At 47.7% G+C, this 15,898-nt stretch overlaps 1 protein-coding gene across 14 annotated transcripts in view; it reads right to left on the bottom strand.

The window, feature by feature from the left end:
• Positions 1-15,898, bottom strand: part of MYT1L (myelin transcription factor 1 like) — a 476,241-nt gene that overhangs the window by 116,523 nt on the left and 343,820 nt on the right. For all 14 annotated transcript variants that reach the window (XR_008379597.1, XR_008379596.1, XM_053588628.1 and 11 more), the window contains exon 9: positions 3,163-3,533. Coding sequence is in view for 12 of the 14 variants with exons in the window: in XM_053588628.1 (XP_053444603.1) it covers positions 3,163-3,533 (371 nt within the window). In the remaining 2 variants the exon portion in view is untranslated. The remainder of the gene's footprint in view (positions 1-3,162; positions 3,534-15,898) is intronic.

Consider the following 15,898-nt stretch of genomic DNA (forward strand, 5'->3'; position numbering starts at 1 on the left):
ACGTAGCAAAAGGATGTGTGTGTGCACACACGCACACAGGTGTACTATGCACATATGTGTACTACACACACATATATTTAAAGATTTATTCTTTTTAGTGTATTGGAGTATGAAAACGAACCATAATTTACTAAGGATTATATATCTATTTGAAATATATTTCTCAAATTACAAAAATGCAGAAAGGTATTATAACATGAATAAAATTTGCTGATAGAAATATTTATAACCACTAAGAAATAACTTTCTTCACTTTAAGATAATAAGGGGACTTTAATGTAATAAATGTGGACTTAGACTGTTGTAATGTATTTTGAAAATAAAATTTTTCCTGGAAAAGACCAGCTTATGATAGGTTAACTGTAAAATAAATATAATTTTGAGTAATTAAATATGAACTTCATGTAATCTGAAATGAATCCCTCAGTCTTTCCTGTTCAAATGAGTAGAAGGTGACCAAAGGGACATGAACTTAATAAGAAAAAAAAAATAAGAGTTTGATCATAGATCCATCACCTACAGAAAATAACTTAATAAAGCCAGTTTCTAATTAGTACAATGAGGGGAAAATAGTTTCTGCCCTGTCTTACAAACCTGTGTGGAGCAAAGACGATGATGTAATCACACATGTCCCTTGGAAATGACACCACACTGACAGGGCTGTTTTTGTTTATATGGAGCCTCAATGCTGGATGATCCTTGAAATTAAAATAAATATTTAATTTCCAAGTTACAAATAATAGTTCTAATTTGTGGGATCTTATTGCAATAATCTAGTGGTTTGTAAAAATTTGTTTTATCTAAGAACAAAATCTATCAATAAACTACACAGGAGGAAACAGAGGCAGGAAATACTCCTTGGTACCATGTTAGTATGACTAGTCTGAGTGTTTCTGTCTACACATGAGGCTGATGTCAGTGTGAGCTTTGTCAGACACACACCTGCTCTATCGGGATGGATGGGCAATAGCGCTTAGTGCTACCTGTGGGGTGCTGTGAACGGCTTTCCTTCTAACCTTGGGTTGCTGTCCATGCTTCTATTTGCTAGGAAAGAAGGATGGTCAACCTCAGACAAACCTGCTGCTGGCCCAGGGACAGAGGGTCACCATGACTGTTAGCCAAGGAGCAGGAAAGACCAACTTTAAAATGATGACCAAGAGCCCTCAAAAAGGTGATCAGACTAAAAAAAGGGACACTCTGCAGCTTTTCAGTAATGTACAATTTATGCTACAGCCATCCAAGGGGTGACAGATGTGATCTTGCGTGCACTGTGTGGGGTGCCCTGCACACACTCTGCACAGCTCCCATCAGAAGTGTCATCCTCATGGCAGACACCGCCCCGGGACTCTGGCTGCTCCAGGGGAGGCTTCTTTCTGATGGAAAGGCTTTGGGAGACACTGTCCATGAATCAGGTTTTGGAAATGATTAATTCTTAGGAGGAACACTTTTTTTTTAACTTAGAAATCAAACAAGGCTTTGGTGGCCGTCCAGAGAAACTGCTGCTGTTGAAACCACAGGAAGGGGCCCTCACCAGAGCAGCAGCTGACCCTCACTGGCTCCCAGGGACTTAGATGCACAGGTGAGGCCCTCCTGAGAGGGAGGGGTTACTAACCTGCTGTCCAGACGCTCAGGGAACTGAGATATGTGTCCCATGGCAGGACAGACAGCCTCATCTCAGACACTTGCTGTGGCTGTTCACCTAATTCCTTTTACGTTCACAGAATAGATGATTATAGAAGTTGCCCGTTTAACTGGGGAGGCAGATTCAGAACGTGAATTCTGAAGCCAAACACTGAACATTCGCTCTTGTCTGTGTCCTATTACCCCTTCACAGGTCTCTGCTCTCTGAACCACTCCCTCATGTGCTCCTGATGCAACGTCCACTACATCCCGAGTGGCGTCACAGTGCCAGGCCTGGACGGGTGACCGAAATTCCAAGATTCACACTGTAATTACGCAAGTGTCTGTCTGATGGTACCATCATCGCTCGGTTTATGCCCAGCAAAATGTCATTAGTTATGATTTTCCACCTGGCCCTTGAAAACAATCACAGTAGAACCTCCATAGGTGACCACCTCCCTACACCGACCCAAACTTCACAGACTGGACATGCAGCACATGCGCGTTGTCAGTGCGGTCGGCCCAGGCACTTATGCTGACCAGTGTGCTGCCGTCCCCTGGGTGTCCCTCACAGAGGATCTGCTGTGTTAGGACCTCAGGAGGAGGAACTGATGCCTCCACATGGGATCAGCAATAAAGAACTCGAATCTCCCAATCTAAGAGGGCTGTACCCATGGGCTGAAACAATTATCTTTTGGATTTATAAATTAGCTCTCTTGAAATTCAGATTCTTAAAGAGCTTTAGAGCCCCAGGGAGAAGCGTAAGGAAACAGTATGCCCGCCACTTCTCCATGTTTGGGGATCTCTTCAGCAAACTCTCACTTCTTTGTAGAAAATAAGTGACTTTTATGAAAGTATTAGTTTTGAAGTCATATTTTTGAATCTGGACATAAAGGCCAATCTTGCATATTTTGCCTAAAATATCCCACCCCAGGCGCAGCCGTGTCTCCGTTCAACACCTTGATCAGAAGCATGGTCCTCAAACACAGAGACAGATCTTGGGCTGGCCACCTCATTCCAGTACTATTCCTTTTCACCCCTATTTTGTGGTAGTCATAGGTCTAAGGTGTGGCAATCTACAGACAAAATCCCCTTTACCAGGGATGCACCAGTCATTAGGCCAGACTTCCAACTCCCTAAGAGCTGTGTGAGCAAACGCCATCCCAACAGCAGCATTCCGGCTAACAATGGTGCCTCGTGGCCAGGGCATTCACGGAATGTGCAGGTCTGCTGGCTCCACATCTGTTCTACGTGTCATTGAGATATTCCAATACCCAAACCATGGAGATCTCAGCAGAGTGCTACGGCAACCAATCTGAACAAAAATTTGATTGAAATGAAACCTAAATTCTGGCACATAACCTAAAGGAATTCCTGAAAACAAAGGCCAAAGCCACATAAATAAGTCAGTTTCTCAGTGCTGGCCAAGCCCACTCAGGCATGTGACAGCCGTCTGACTGTGACCAGTGTTGACACCAGGCCATTCCCACTGAAAGGCTGACCCAGACCACAAATGCACATTGCAAACATCTTAAGGATTACCATTCTCCTCCTCCTCCTCGTCCTCATCCTCCTCGTCCTCGTCCTCGTCCTCGTCCTCCACGTCCTCCCCATCCTCCTCCTCCTCGTCGTCCTCGTCCTCTTCCTCCTCAACCTCCTCCTCGTCCTCTCGGTCCACCTCCTCCTCCTCGTCATCGGCAGCCTCCTCATTGTCCTCAGAGTCCTCCTCTTCGTCCTCGTCCTCCTCGTCCTCCTCATCCTTCTCGTCCATGTCCTCAGTGCCCTCGCTGTCGTAGCAGTCGTCCACCGAGGCGCTATCTGCCTTCACCGCAAACGGCTTCCGCTTGGCAGCAGGTTCTTGGGGCTGTTTGTCTTGTGTTTTCCTTTTTTTTGCCAAGGGACAACCATATACACTAAAAAAAAAAAAAAAAAAAAAGACAGTGAGAAAGAAAGGGAGGGACGGGCAGAGAGGGAGAGAGAGTTACTGTCTGTGGGCGTCAGAGCAACAGAGTCCTTGATGAAGATACTGAGAGTTTAGCATGAACATCTTCAGTGCAGAGACAGAGGGGCGCAGACACACAGAGTCTCACTTATATTACAGAGAAGCACGGTTTGCATTTGCCTCCTTACCATCTAGATTTAGTCAAGCTTCTTAGTTCTGTATTATTATAATTCCAAACAACATGGCGATCCGAATAAAATTCATGAGATTGGTATTTACGAAACAGTTGAATAATATGCATAACATGCAACCAAAAATACAAATTTAATTAAGCATTTTGCCAAATATATACTATGGGTAACATACATTTAAAACAAGATTTATTTTATGTATGCTGTATCAACATACATATGTACATTATGCATACACTGTGAGTATCTGGTATATATTTGATTTGTATATTCTATAGGTAAACTTGTATCTTTAGACAAGATAACTACCCAAGTACGAGGAACCAGACATGCTTGGTAAGGTTGTTGGGGAAGCACCTGCGTAAGCTACAGTTGAGCAGAACATTGTGGATCTCTGGCGATATCTGTCCCATCCCTGGTTTTTCAGAAAACAATTTCCTTGTTATTGGTAATCTCCACTAAATCATGGTGAGAAGGGTCCAAACCTAAGTAAGACCCACACAGCAGAGGCTCACAGTCTGTCCTTGAAAAAGAGCAATTTTCCAAAGCTACATAGTTAATTTAGGCTTTTTTTCTTTCTGGAAATACTACATATACAGAAAGAGACAGGAGGGGAAAGACTCGGAGGTGAACACCACACGGGCAGACCACCTTTGTCCCCAGTGAGCTACGTGAGCCCCCCACTTCCCTGGAGTGTTCCTGAGGCCTCTGACAGTGTGGTTTTGCACCCGGGCCTGGTAAGATGATCATCCAGTCATGAACCCACCCATTATTTATTGGGGAGGTGCCTCTGTGCTAGGCCCCGTGCTATCCTGGACATTCTGGGTGGGGACAGGCCCTCCCTCCTGGGTTCCGTGAGATAAGGGGGCTTGGGGCAGGTCAGTAACCTGGCATGTCAGATACTCAGCAAATACCACTGGGTGGATGGATGACGTGGTGAACACCATGACGTAAATGTGCAGTGGGGGCGTCATGGAGAAGGGGGGTCACAGGTGCCAGCAGGGGCTCCAGGAAGACCTTTCAAGGACATGGGAGTGCCCTCTGGCATCCCATTGCTTTTAAGCCAAACAGAATTTGCAGAAGAAGCTGAGTAAGAGCACAATACATTCAGAAGATGAAATCCAACACATCCCCAGAAACTGGAGGGAGTGTGCAGGTGGGGTCGGTGTGGGGAGGAGGAGGGAAAGTGTGTGCAGGTGGGGTGGGCATGGGAGGGGGAGGGAGAGTGTGTGCAGGGGGGGTGGACGTGGGAGGGGGGAGGGAGAGTGTGTGCAGGAGGGGTGGGCGTGGGAGGGGGGAGTGAAAGTGTGTGCAGGTGGGGTGGGCATGGGAGGGGGAGGGAGAGTGTGTGCAGGGGGCTGGGCGTGGGAGGGGGGAGGGAGAGTGTGTGCAGGGGGGGTGGGCATGGGAGGGGGAGGGAGAGTGTGTGCAGGGGGCTGGGCGTGGGAGGGGGGAGGGAGAGTGTGTGCAGGGGGGGTGGGCGTGGGAGGGGGGAGGGAGAGTGTGTGCAGGAGGGGTGGGCGTGGGAGGGGGGAGGGAGAGTGTGTGCAGGTGGGGTGGGCATGGGAGGGGGAGGGAGAGTGTGTGCAGGGGGCTGGGCGTGGGAGGGGGAGGGAGAGTGTGTGCAGGGGGGGTGGGCGTGGGAGGGGGGAGGGAGAGTGTGTGCAGGAGGGGTGGGCGTGGGAGGGGGGAGGGAGAGTGTGTGCAGGAGGGGTGGGCGTGGGAGGGGGGAGGGAGAGTGTGTGCAGGTGGGGTGGGCGTGGGAGGGGGGAGGGAGAGTGTGTGCAGGGGGGGTGGGCGTGGGAAGGGGGAGGGAGAGTGTGTGCAGGTGGGGTGGGCATGGGAGGGGGAGGGAGAGTGTGTGCAGGTGGGGTGGGCGTGGGAGGGGGAGGGAGAGTGTGTGCAGGAGGGGTGGGCGTGGGAGGGGGGAGGGAGAGTGTGTGCAGGAGGGGTGGGCGTGGGAGGGGGGAGGGAGAGTGTGTGCAGGTGGGGTGGGCGTGGGAGGGGGGAGGGAGAGTGTGTGCAGGCGGGATGGGCGTGGGAGGGGGGAGGGAGAGTGTGTGCAGGTGGGGTGGGCATGGGAGGGGGAGGGAGAGTGTGTGCAGGTGGGATGGGCATGGGAGGGGGAGGGAGAGTGTGTGCAGGGGGGGTGGGCATGGGAGGGGGAGGGAGAGTGTGTGCAGGTGGGGTGGGCATGGGAGGGGGAGGGAGAGTGTGTGCAGGTGGGGTGGGCATGGGAGGGGGAGGGAGAGTGTGTGCAGGTGGGGTGGGCATGGGAGGGGGAGGGAGAGTGTGTGCAGGGGGGGTGGGCATGGGAGGGGGAGGGAGGGTGTGTGCAGGGAGGGTGGGCATGGGAGGGGGAGGGAGAGTGTGTGCAGGGGGGTGGGCATGGGAGGGGGATGGAGGGTGTGTGCAGGGGGGGTGGGCATGGGAGGGGGAGGGAGAGTGTGTGCAGGTGGGGTGGGCATGGGAGGGGGAGGGAGAGTGTGTGCAGGTGGGGTGGGCGTGGGAGGGGGAGGGAGAGTCTGTGCAGGGGGGGTGGACGTGGGAGGGGGAGGGAGAGTGTGTGCAGGGAGGGTGGGCGTGGGAGGGGGAGGGAGAGTGTGTGCAGGGGGGGTGCGCGTGGGAGGGGGAGGGAGAGTGTGTGCAGGTGGGGTGGGCGTGGGAGGGGGAGGGAGAGTGTGTGCAGGTGGGGTGGGCATGGGAGGGGGAGGGAGAGTGTGTGCAGGGGGGGTGGGCGTGGGAGGGGGAGGGAGAGTGTGTGCAGGGGGCGTGGGCATGGGAGGGGGAGGGAGAGTGTGTGCAGGTGGGGTGGGCATGGGAGGGGGAGGGAGAGTGTGTGCAGGTGGGGTGGGCATGGGAGGGGGAGGGAGAGTGTGTGCAGGTGGGGTGGGCATGGGAGGGGGAGGGAGAGTGTGTGCAGGGGGGGTGGGCATGGGAGGGGGAGGGAGGGTGTGTGCAGGGAGGGTGGGCATGGGAGGGGGAGGGAGAGTGTGTGCAGGGGGGTGGGCATGGGAGGGGGAGGGAGGGTGTGTGCAGGGGGGGTGGGCATGGGAGGGGGAGGGAGAGTGTGTGCAGGTGGGGTGGGAGTGGGAGGGGGAGGGAGAGTGTGTGCAGGTGGGGTGGGCGTGGGAGGGGGAGGGAGAGTCTGTGCAGGGGGGGTGGACGTGGGAGGGGGAGGGAGAGTGTGTGCAGGGAGGGTGGGCGTGGGAGGGGGAGGGAGAGTGTGTGCAGGGGGGGTGCGCGTGGGAGGGGGAGGGAGAGTGTGTGCAGGTGGGGTGGGCGTGGGAGGGGGAGGGAGAGTGTGTGCAGGTGGGGTGGGCATGGGAGGGGGAGGGAGAGTGTGTGCAGGGGGGGTGGGCGTGGGAGGGGGAGGGAGAGTGTGTGCAGGGGGCGTGGGCATGGGAGGGGGAGGGAGAGTGTGTGCAGGTGGGGTGGGCATGGGAGGGGGAGGGAGAGTGTGTGCAGGTGGGGTGGGCATGGGAGGGGGAGGGAGAGTGTGTGCAGGTGGGGTGGGCATGGGAGGGGGAGGGAGAGTGTGTGCAGGGGGGGTGGGCGTGGGAGGGGGGAGGGAGAGTGTGTGCAGGTGGGGTGGGCATGGGAGGGGGAGGGGGAGTGTGCAGGGGGGGTGGGCATGGGAGGGGGAGGGAGAGTGTGTGCAGGGGGTTAGGCGTGGGGAGGGGGAGTCACAATGTGCAGGTGGGGTAGGAGTGGGAGAGGGAGAGTGTGGGTGGGGGGAGGGAGAGTGTGCAGGTGGGGTGGGTGTGGGGAAGGGGGAGGGAGTGGACGGTTGGGCAGGGTCACAGACTTCGGACTACCCGTAGGCCTATGGGTTTTTATACACCAAACACGTGGCTATTTGAGTTTTTTGAAGCACTCAAATGATTCAGTCAAATTTGCCAGCTGCAAAGGTAACATGCAGAAAAGGCAGACGGGAGAGGGGCAGGTGGATATCAGATTGAAGACTGCGCTGGGGGCAGGTGTGATGGGTCGGGGCGAGGAGGGTGCTTGATTGCCAGGAGCAACCCCAGCCAGGTGAGAGAGGCCAGGAGGACCCAGGCCTGAGTCAGACCCCTGGGTGGGTGATGGCACCTGCCACCCACTCACCAAAGGAGGAGGGAAGTCAGACCTGCAGGTGGCAGGTGCTGGGAGGGGCTTGTGAACAGGACACTGTGTTTTGAGGTGTTGAGTTTGAACTGTATGTGGCTGGTCTTGCTGGTTGAGTGACTCTTGACAGAGGTTCAACTTCAGACCTCAAAATCATCAAATGTTAAATGAGAAAAATGCTCATCTTACATGGCTGCTTTAAAGATGAATTGAAGACAGTACATGAGGAGGTTAATGAGGCATCTGGCGTGCACAGAGCACTGCAGGAGTGACAGTGACTGCCGTTTAGCAGTGATGGTGACGACACTTTGCAATTGCTACTTTTATCATTACTGAGACATTCAGTTATCCAGCAAGTACATGAGACTTTAAAATTCTGGGAACTAACTATTGTTTATTTGTTTCTATCATCAGTAAAGACTTCTAAGAAAAATTAGACTGATTGCACTAGCAACAATCTTATGTGTCTTAGGAAACTATTTTTTTTCTTATTGCTTTGGTGTATTTTATATTTGAATAAATACAATATTATTATTCAGCCCTGAGTGAGGCTGACATGGGGTAGTATCAACAGCTGAGGGACTTCATTTCCACCTTGACTGAAAGGTTTTGATGTCACTTTTAAAAATTTGTAAAATGAGGGTAGTTAGCTGATTTCTAAAGCTCCATCAGCTCTGAAACATGAGGATTGGCTACTTGCCTTTTAAATATTATCATCTCTTAAAAACATAAAATGCAAAGCAAGATTAATAATTATAACCAGACAAAATCAGGAAAAAAAGTGTGTGTCTGTTGAATGTGTAGTATTTTGATTGTGAAGTGTACAGATTTCTCAGATGTTTTATGCTGGTCCTTTCCTATTTTAGGGAAGAAGCTGGGTCAGTAGCACTGAGCCCCCACACCCTCCAAGCTGAATCACTAGCTGCCAGCTAGCTGTGTCTGAGTCCAGCGGCAGCCCCTCACAAGGGCCTCCCTGACAGGGCCTGCCCCAGGGCACTCACTCTGCACAGAACCGCAGTGATGGCAGCTGCACACAGGGCTGCCCTCAGGGTCTGCCCGTGCTCTCTCAGCGCAGGACGAGCACTCTATTTCCTATTTCTGACTTGGAAGCATTGAAGCTATGCACATAACAGCAGTCACCACGACGTCCGCAGTGCAGGACAGGCTGCTTAGTGCTGGTGCACGTGTCTGCCCGTCTCTGCCCTGGTCGACGCAGCATCTGGAGGCTACTGTGGGAGGCTCTGCAAGTCTTGTGCTGCACCCGCAGAGGATCAGAGCACGAGATTGCTCATAAAATCATGCTCGCTCAGGAGTTCTGTGTCAGCAAAAATAATCTCTTGTAATTTTTTCAGATTATATCCATAAAATGATTCTTAATATAGATACAAGGCACAAAACCAGGAGTAATCCTTTCCTGACAGAAATTATGCTACATATCCTTGGGCTTCATATAAATTTGACCAGTGTACAGTAACAGAGAAAAAAGTCCAATCACTTTAAGTGGAGTGAAAAGCCAATACTGAATTAGAAATGAAAAATCTGGGCTTTTGGTGTTTTAACTTCATTTTTGTTAAAGTTATAAATGGAAAAACTGCATTTGATTGCCTGCAAATCCCCCAAGCTCTGCTTCCACAAACGTTGCTGTGCTCATTTGGACACGTCAAAATATTTTTTAGTTGTTGCAGCTTTTACGATCCTTTTGTGGTTAGCTCTGTTTAAACAATTTTTAATCTTCACGTGGATCCTCAGTGAATTCACCTATTTAGGATGTTACGTATTTTTTTTTAGTTCTTTTCTCCATACTTCTTTCCAAAGTGGCTATATTAGTTTGCAGTCCCACCAACAGTGTAAAACTCTCCACATCCATGCCAGCATCTGCGACTTTGGGATTTTGTGATGTGGGCTTATTGAACCGGGGCTAGGTGATATCTGAGGGTGGTTTTGATTTGCATTTCTCCGATGACTAGGGATGATGAGCATTTTTTCATATATTTGTTAGCCTCAGAAAAAGTCCTGTTCATGTCCCTTGCAAAGTGATAGATGGGATTGTTAGTGCTTTTATTTTGTTGATTGAGTTCTCTATAGATTTGAGCTATCAAGCGTTTGCCAGATTTCTAACATGCAAATATCTTTTCCCATTCTGAAGGTTGTCTGTTTGTTTTGATTGCTGTGTCCTTAGCTGTGCAGAAACTTTTCAGTTTAATTAAGTCCCATTTACTAATTTTTTTGGTTGTTGCAATTGTCCTGGAAGTCTTCTTCATAAAATCTTTTCCCAGGCTGACATCGTCAAGAGTTTTCCCTACACTTTATTCTAGGATTTTAATTGTTCTCTTCCTTAGATTTAAGTCTTTTATCCATCTTGAAGCAATTTTTGAAAGTGGTGAAAAGTACGGCTCAAGTTTCAGTGGTTTTCATGTGGTTATCTAGTTCTCCCAGCACCATTTTTTGAATAGGGATTCCTTTCCCCAGTGTTTGGTTTTGTTGGGTTTATCAAAGATCAGATGACCATAAGACGAGTGGTTTCATCGCTTGGTTTTCTCCTCGGTTCCAAATGTCTTTGTCTCTATTTTTGTGCCAATACCATGCTGTCTTGATCACTGTGGACTTGTACTATAGCCTGAAGTTAGGCAGGGTGATGCCCTCGGCTTTGTTTTCATTACTAAGAATTACCTTGGCTATACAGGGTTTTATTTTGTGGTTCCATACAAAATGAACTATTTTAATGGGGATTGCATTGGATCTGTAGGTTGCTTTGGGAAGTATAGACGTATTCACAACGTTGACTCCTGCCAGCCAGGAGCGTGGCATGCCTTTCCATTTGTTAATGTCTTCTGCTATTTCTTTTCTTAGGGTTACATAATTTTCTTTGTAGAGGTCCTTAACCTCTTTTTGTTAAGTATATTTCTAGGTCTTTCATTTTCTCTGAAGCTACTGTAAAGGAAATTGTGTCTCAGAATTTTCTCAACTTGGCTATTATTGGCATATACAAAGACTACTGATTTGTGGACATTGATCTTATATCCTGAGATCTTATTGTATTTCTTGATCACTTCAAAGAGTCTCTGGGGTTCTCTAAGTAGAAGATCATATCATTGGCAAAGAGCAAGAGTTTGGCTTCCTCTCCACCCATCTGGATGCCCTTTATATCCTTTTCTTGCCTGGCTGCACTGGTTAGAACTTCCAGCACTGTGTTGAGTGGCAGTGGCAATACAGACATCCTTGTCTTCCAGTTCTAAGTGGAAAACCTTTCAGTTTTATTCCTTTCATTACAATGTTAGCTGTGAGTTTGTCATATATGGCTTCAATCAGTTTAAGAAATGTGCCACCTATGCCTATATTCTGAAGTGTTCTTGTTAGTAAAGGATGCTGAATTTTATCAAATGCTGTTTCTGCATCTATTGAGAGGATCATAGGTCCTTGTTTTAGCTTCTGTTGATACAGTGATTTACATTTATAGACTTGCATATGTTAAACCAGCCTTGCATCCCTGGGATGAAGCCTGCTTGATTGTGATGTATATATTTTTTAATGTGTAGCTGTTGTCTATTGGCTAAGATTTTGTTGAAAAATCATTTTGTTATAAGGACATATGTACTACATTGTTTATTGCAGCTCAATTTACAATTGCCAAGAAGTGGAAAACAGCCTAAATGGTCATCAATTCAGGAATGGATTAACAAACTATGGTACATGTATACCATGGAGTACTATTCAGCTATAAAAAGATGGTGACTTCACATCTTTTGTATTAACCTGGATGGAGCTGAAATAGATTCTTCTCAGTAAAGTATCACAAGAATGGAAAAGCAAATGTCCAGTGTACTTAATACTAATATGAAGCCAGCAGATGATTGAACTTATCCCCACGCTGGAGAAAAAATCCTTTCAATTTAAGTTGGAGAGAGAGGGAATAAGGGAGAGGGGAGAGGGGTTTTGGGTGCTCCCACTGAATGGCACAGAGTAGGGGTGTGCGGCACACCTTTTGGGTGCAGGAGATACCTACAAGAGGGACTCTACCTAACAAATTCAAATATTGCGATTTTACATTTTGTACTCTCAAATTAACCTGAAATACAAAAAAAAAAAAAACAAGAAGAAGAAGAAGAAGTTATGTATTTCATGTTCTCCAGGCAGCTTCCATATTATTTTCAACCATCTTTCACTCTCCATTTTCATTTTATCTAATTTTAATTTAAATAGGGGTAAGTTCTCAAGGTTTGGGTAACTGGAAACAAGCTTGAAGGAGTACACTCTGCTCTCAAGTATGTCCTCCCAACTGCCGTGAGGGAGGAAGGCAGCGTGAGGGTCCTCCCACCCCAGCCCCACCCCTGTGAGGCTCAGAAAGCCAAAGTCAGTGCAGAGACTCATGGGTGCTCTGCATAATCTCTCCTGGTATAAACGGTATTTTTCTTGTATAGTCTGAATGGTTTCAGTTGGGTCAAGGTTAAAATAAATATTTTGGAATAATATTTGCACATAATTCTGGAGTAGTGAGTTTTAATCTCACCTCCGTTAAAACTGACACTATTCACAGTGCATTTATTATATGCCTGGCATTTTCTGAAACTTCACATATGTCTACCCCCTAAACCTTCACAAGGACCCTGAAGGGTAGAATCTATTACACTGCCTATTGTGAGGAGACAGAGACTTTTCGTAACTTGCTTAAGCCACAGAGTTGCATGACATTGTACATGGTATTTGCAAGTCGCTTTTCTCCTTGTTTTGGTTTTCTGATTTCTAAAGGATAGTGATCTTGCCCTAATTTCTTATTGGGTCATTGTAAGGATTTATTTAAATAACAGCATAAATTTTTCTCTAATGCCTGCTATATATTAAGTAGGTGCTCTGTGAGTTTTGCAGAGTGAACAGACTGAGTGGTTCATTCACTGTTCATTTAAGCCACAGAGTTGCATGACATTGTACATGGTATTTGCAAGTCGCTTTTCTCCTTGTTTTGGTTTTCTGATTTCTAAAGGATAGTGATCTTGCCCTAATTTCTTATTGGGTCATTGTAAGGATTTATTTAAATAACAGCATAAATTTTTCTCTAATGCCTGCTATATATTAAGTAGGTGCTCTGTGAGTTTTGCAGAGTGAACAGACTGAGTGGTTCATTCACTGTTCATTTATTCAGAAAGCATTTCACTGAGCAGTGCAGACGCAGTCCATAGCTTTGAGGGGCACGGAGCAGAGACAGCTACCCTTACACACAGTGGGGACAACAATGGGGATGGGGAGTGAGTCAGAGTGACAAAGACAGGGGGACAGGGAGAGAGAGAGACAGGAGACCATGAGACAAAGAGATAAAGAGAATTAGAGACCAAGGGTGGACAGGCACCGTGAGTGGCAGTAAGGAAGCTGCAGCGGCAGGTGCAAGCTCTTGGACTCGAGGACATCTGGTATTTGGGGAGAGAAGGGACCAGCAGAAGGAGAGGGATGCAGAGGCCAGGGCCAGGCCAGTACTGGGGCCCCAGAGTGTGAGGCCCAGTTGGCCTGTGAGAGGGTGGTGATCAGAAAACACATGGACAAAGTCATGGACCCTGCGACCCTTGGAGGTGAAGGAGGACTGTCTGGGCTGGAGGAAAGTGGCCTTGGGCTGGGGCTTGGCAGGTGCTCAGAGCAATGGGCCAGATCAGGGTGTGTAAGAAGAAGCTTCAGTTGTCATTGCATCTGTGCGGGCTGCACATACACATGGCCACATAGCTGGAAGACCTGACTGTCCAGGGCAGGCATGAGTGGCGCCAGGCCCGGGCAGCCATTTGGTCCCCCCAGCCTCAGTCTCCCCACCTGCAGGCAGAGTGGTCACACCTTGTGGGCAGCCATGGGGACTCCCAGGGTCAGCACGGGCTCCCTGAGTCTGTGTCTCTCACCCTACTGATATCTCTTCTTAACACTGAACATTTAAAGGGTTATTCTTGTAAGTTTCTAGAAGATATAAAAGCATTTGAAACACTTCAAAAATATTTAAATCGGGTAGCGCCTGTGGCTCAAAGGGGTAGGGCGCCGGCCCCATATGCCGGAGGTGGCTGGTTCAAACCCAGCCCCGACCAAAAACTGCAAAAAAAAAATAAATAAAAATAATAATAATAATAATTTAAATCACCAAATTATTCAATTCAACAGCTATCATCTCAAACTTCTTCCTGATATAACTTCTCAGCAACATATATGTGTACACTAATAAAACAAATTCACAGATTTAATGACACATTAACTTGGTTTCTCAATTTTTAATATTGTATCAATAATTTTAATATTATTCTTTATTAATTTCTTTTATCCTCTGAACAGTATTAATAAAGGTCTAAATTATTTGAAAATTATATATATTTTAGTTTAAACTTGACAGGCATTAAAACAAGCCTTAAAAATATTTACAAAATAATTGTTCAAAATATGTATTTCACCTTCTTGCTTAGAGAATTTAAAAAATTGGTTTCTAGAAGAGGCTTGCTTTTTCATCTTTTAAAAATCACTTAAATGGTATTGCCTTTTAGTAAATATTTATTGCTTTGAATACTAATTCACTGATTCAAATAAAGCACAATCACTGATTTTAATATCTTTAAACTCAAGAAAACTAGTTTTGTTCCTAACTCAAGGAAAAAAGCAAAGGGACTCTGGTCACCACCTGCCAGCCCTGGCTCTCACCTCGGGCCAAAACAGGGAAACATTGGGACGTCTCCAAGCCTGCTCTCCAGGAGATTTGGTTCTCTGACTGCTCAGATTGTTTCCTGTATTTTGTATTTCTTTTTAGTTTTTGAAATCCGGGAACAGGCGGTCCAAAGTTATGAGCAAACTGTGTGCACCAACAGGGTCTCCTCGGCCCCCACCAAGTGCCACTGCTGCTGTTTGCCTCCAAAGCACACCCGAAGTGGGAGACACTCAGAACTTTCACAACTGTGCTTGATCCACTGAAGTCTGGTCTTAGTCTCGGTCTGAGGGACATTTCCATCAGAAGCCCTCAGACAGAAGACAGCAGAGTGACAGGCAGGTGTGTGTGTTTCACGAGGGCTGTCCGCCCTGGGAGGCGGGTCTGGCAGGTGCCTTCCTGCACCTGGGTGCTGCCTCCTCACCTGGGCGCCTTCCCTCTCCTGGGAACCTTCCTGCACCTGGGTGCTGCCTCCTCACCAGGGCTCTCAGCATCTCCTCCACAGACACAGCCAAACCCAGGTTCCTCCTGTCACTAAAATTGAGATCAAAACCAAACACATTTCCTTGAATTGCAACTTTGGTCTGGTGTCTCCTTTGTTCAGATTTCTTCAGCGGCTTTTTTTTTTTATACTGCATCATGTTTATACTACAATAGTTGTTTTTTAAACGAGTTTTGATTTGGACATTATTTAAAAGTCAAATTTAACAACCCATGTGGAATATAAATGTCTTAGCACAATAACTAAGAAAATGCCAGGAAGGCTATGTTAACCAGTGTGATGAAAATGTGTCAAACGGTCTATGAAAATAGTGTATGGTGCCCCATGATCAAATTAATGTACACAGCTATGATTTAATTAAAAAAAAAAAAAAAACCACAATCTTCCAGACATCCCCCTCAATGGATTTCTATTCCTCAAAGTAACCACTGTGGAAGTTTGAGCTGTGATTTCTTGATTGTTTTAGGACAGTCCCTATTGGGTTCTTATCTTGAAAAAACGAGGGTCACATTTCACATGGGAACTCCCCGCCCCTCACCTCCCTGACAACTGCTTTCTTGGGACTCAGGCACTCCCAGGATAAGGACAGTGATTTTGCTTAAGCCAACGTCTGGTTTTGGTGTCCTATCAGGACCAAGACGCTGCAGGCAGCAGGGCAGTGGAGCCAGGCGTGTGCTCTCATCTTTCTCTTTCCTGCCTGACCCTCACTTCTCTGCTAGTATCTTTTAATTTTCTTTGTTTCCATTTTAGATTATTATGATTGGATTAATACGATTAGGTCACATGGTTTGCACCTGTAAGGTCACGTTCACGTCCAGTTGTGACCTTCACCTGGGAACTTGCACCTTGACCTGGCCAGTCTATCAATTTTGTTAGAACTT

Source organism: Nycticebus coucang, chromosome 4 (genome assembly GCF_027406575.1).
Source record: "Nycticebus coucang isolate mNycCou1 chromosome 4, mNycCou1.pri, whole genome shotgun sequence".
Lineage (NCBI taxonomy): Eukaryota > Metazoa > Chordata > Mammalia > Primates > Lorisidae > Nycticebus > Nycticebus coucang.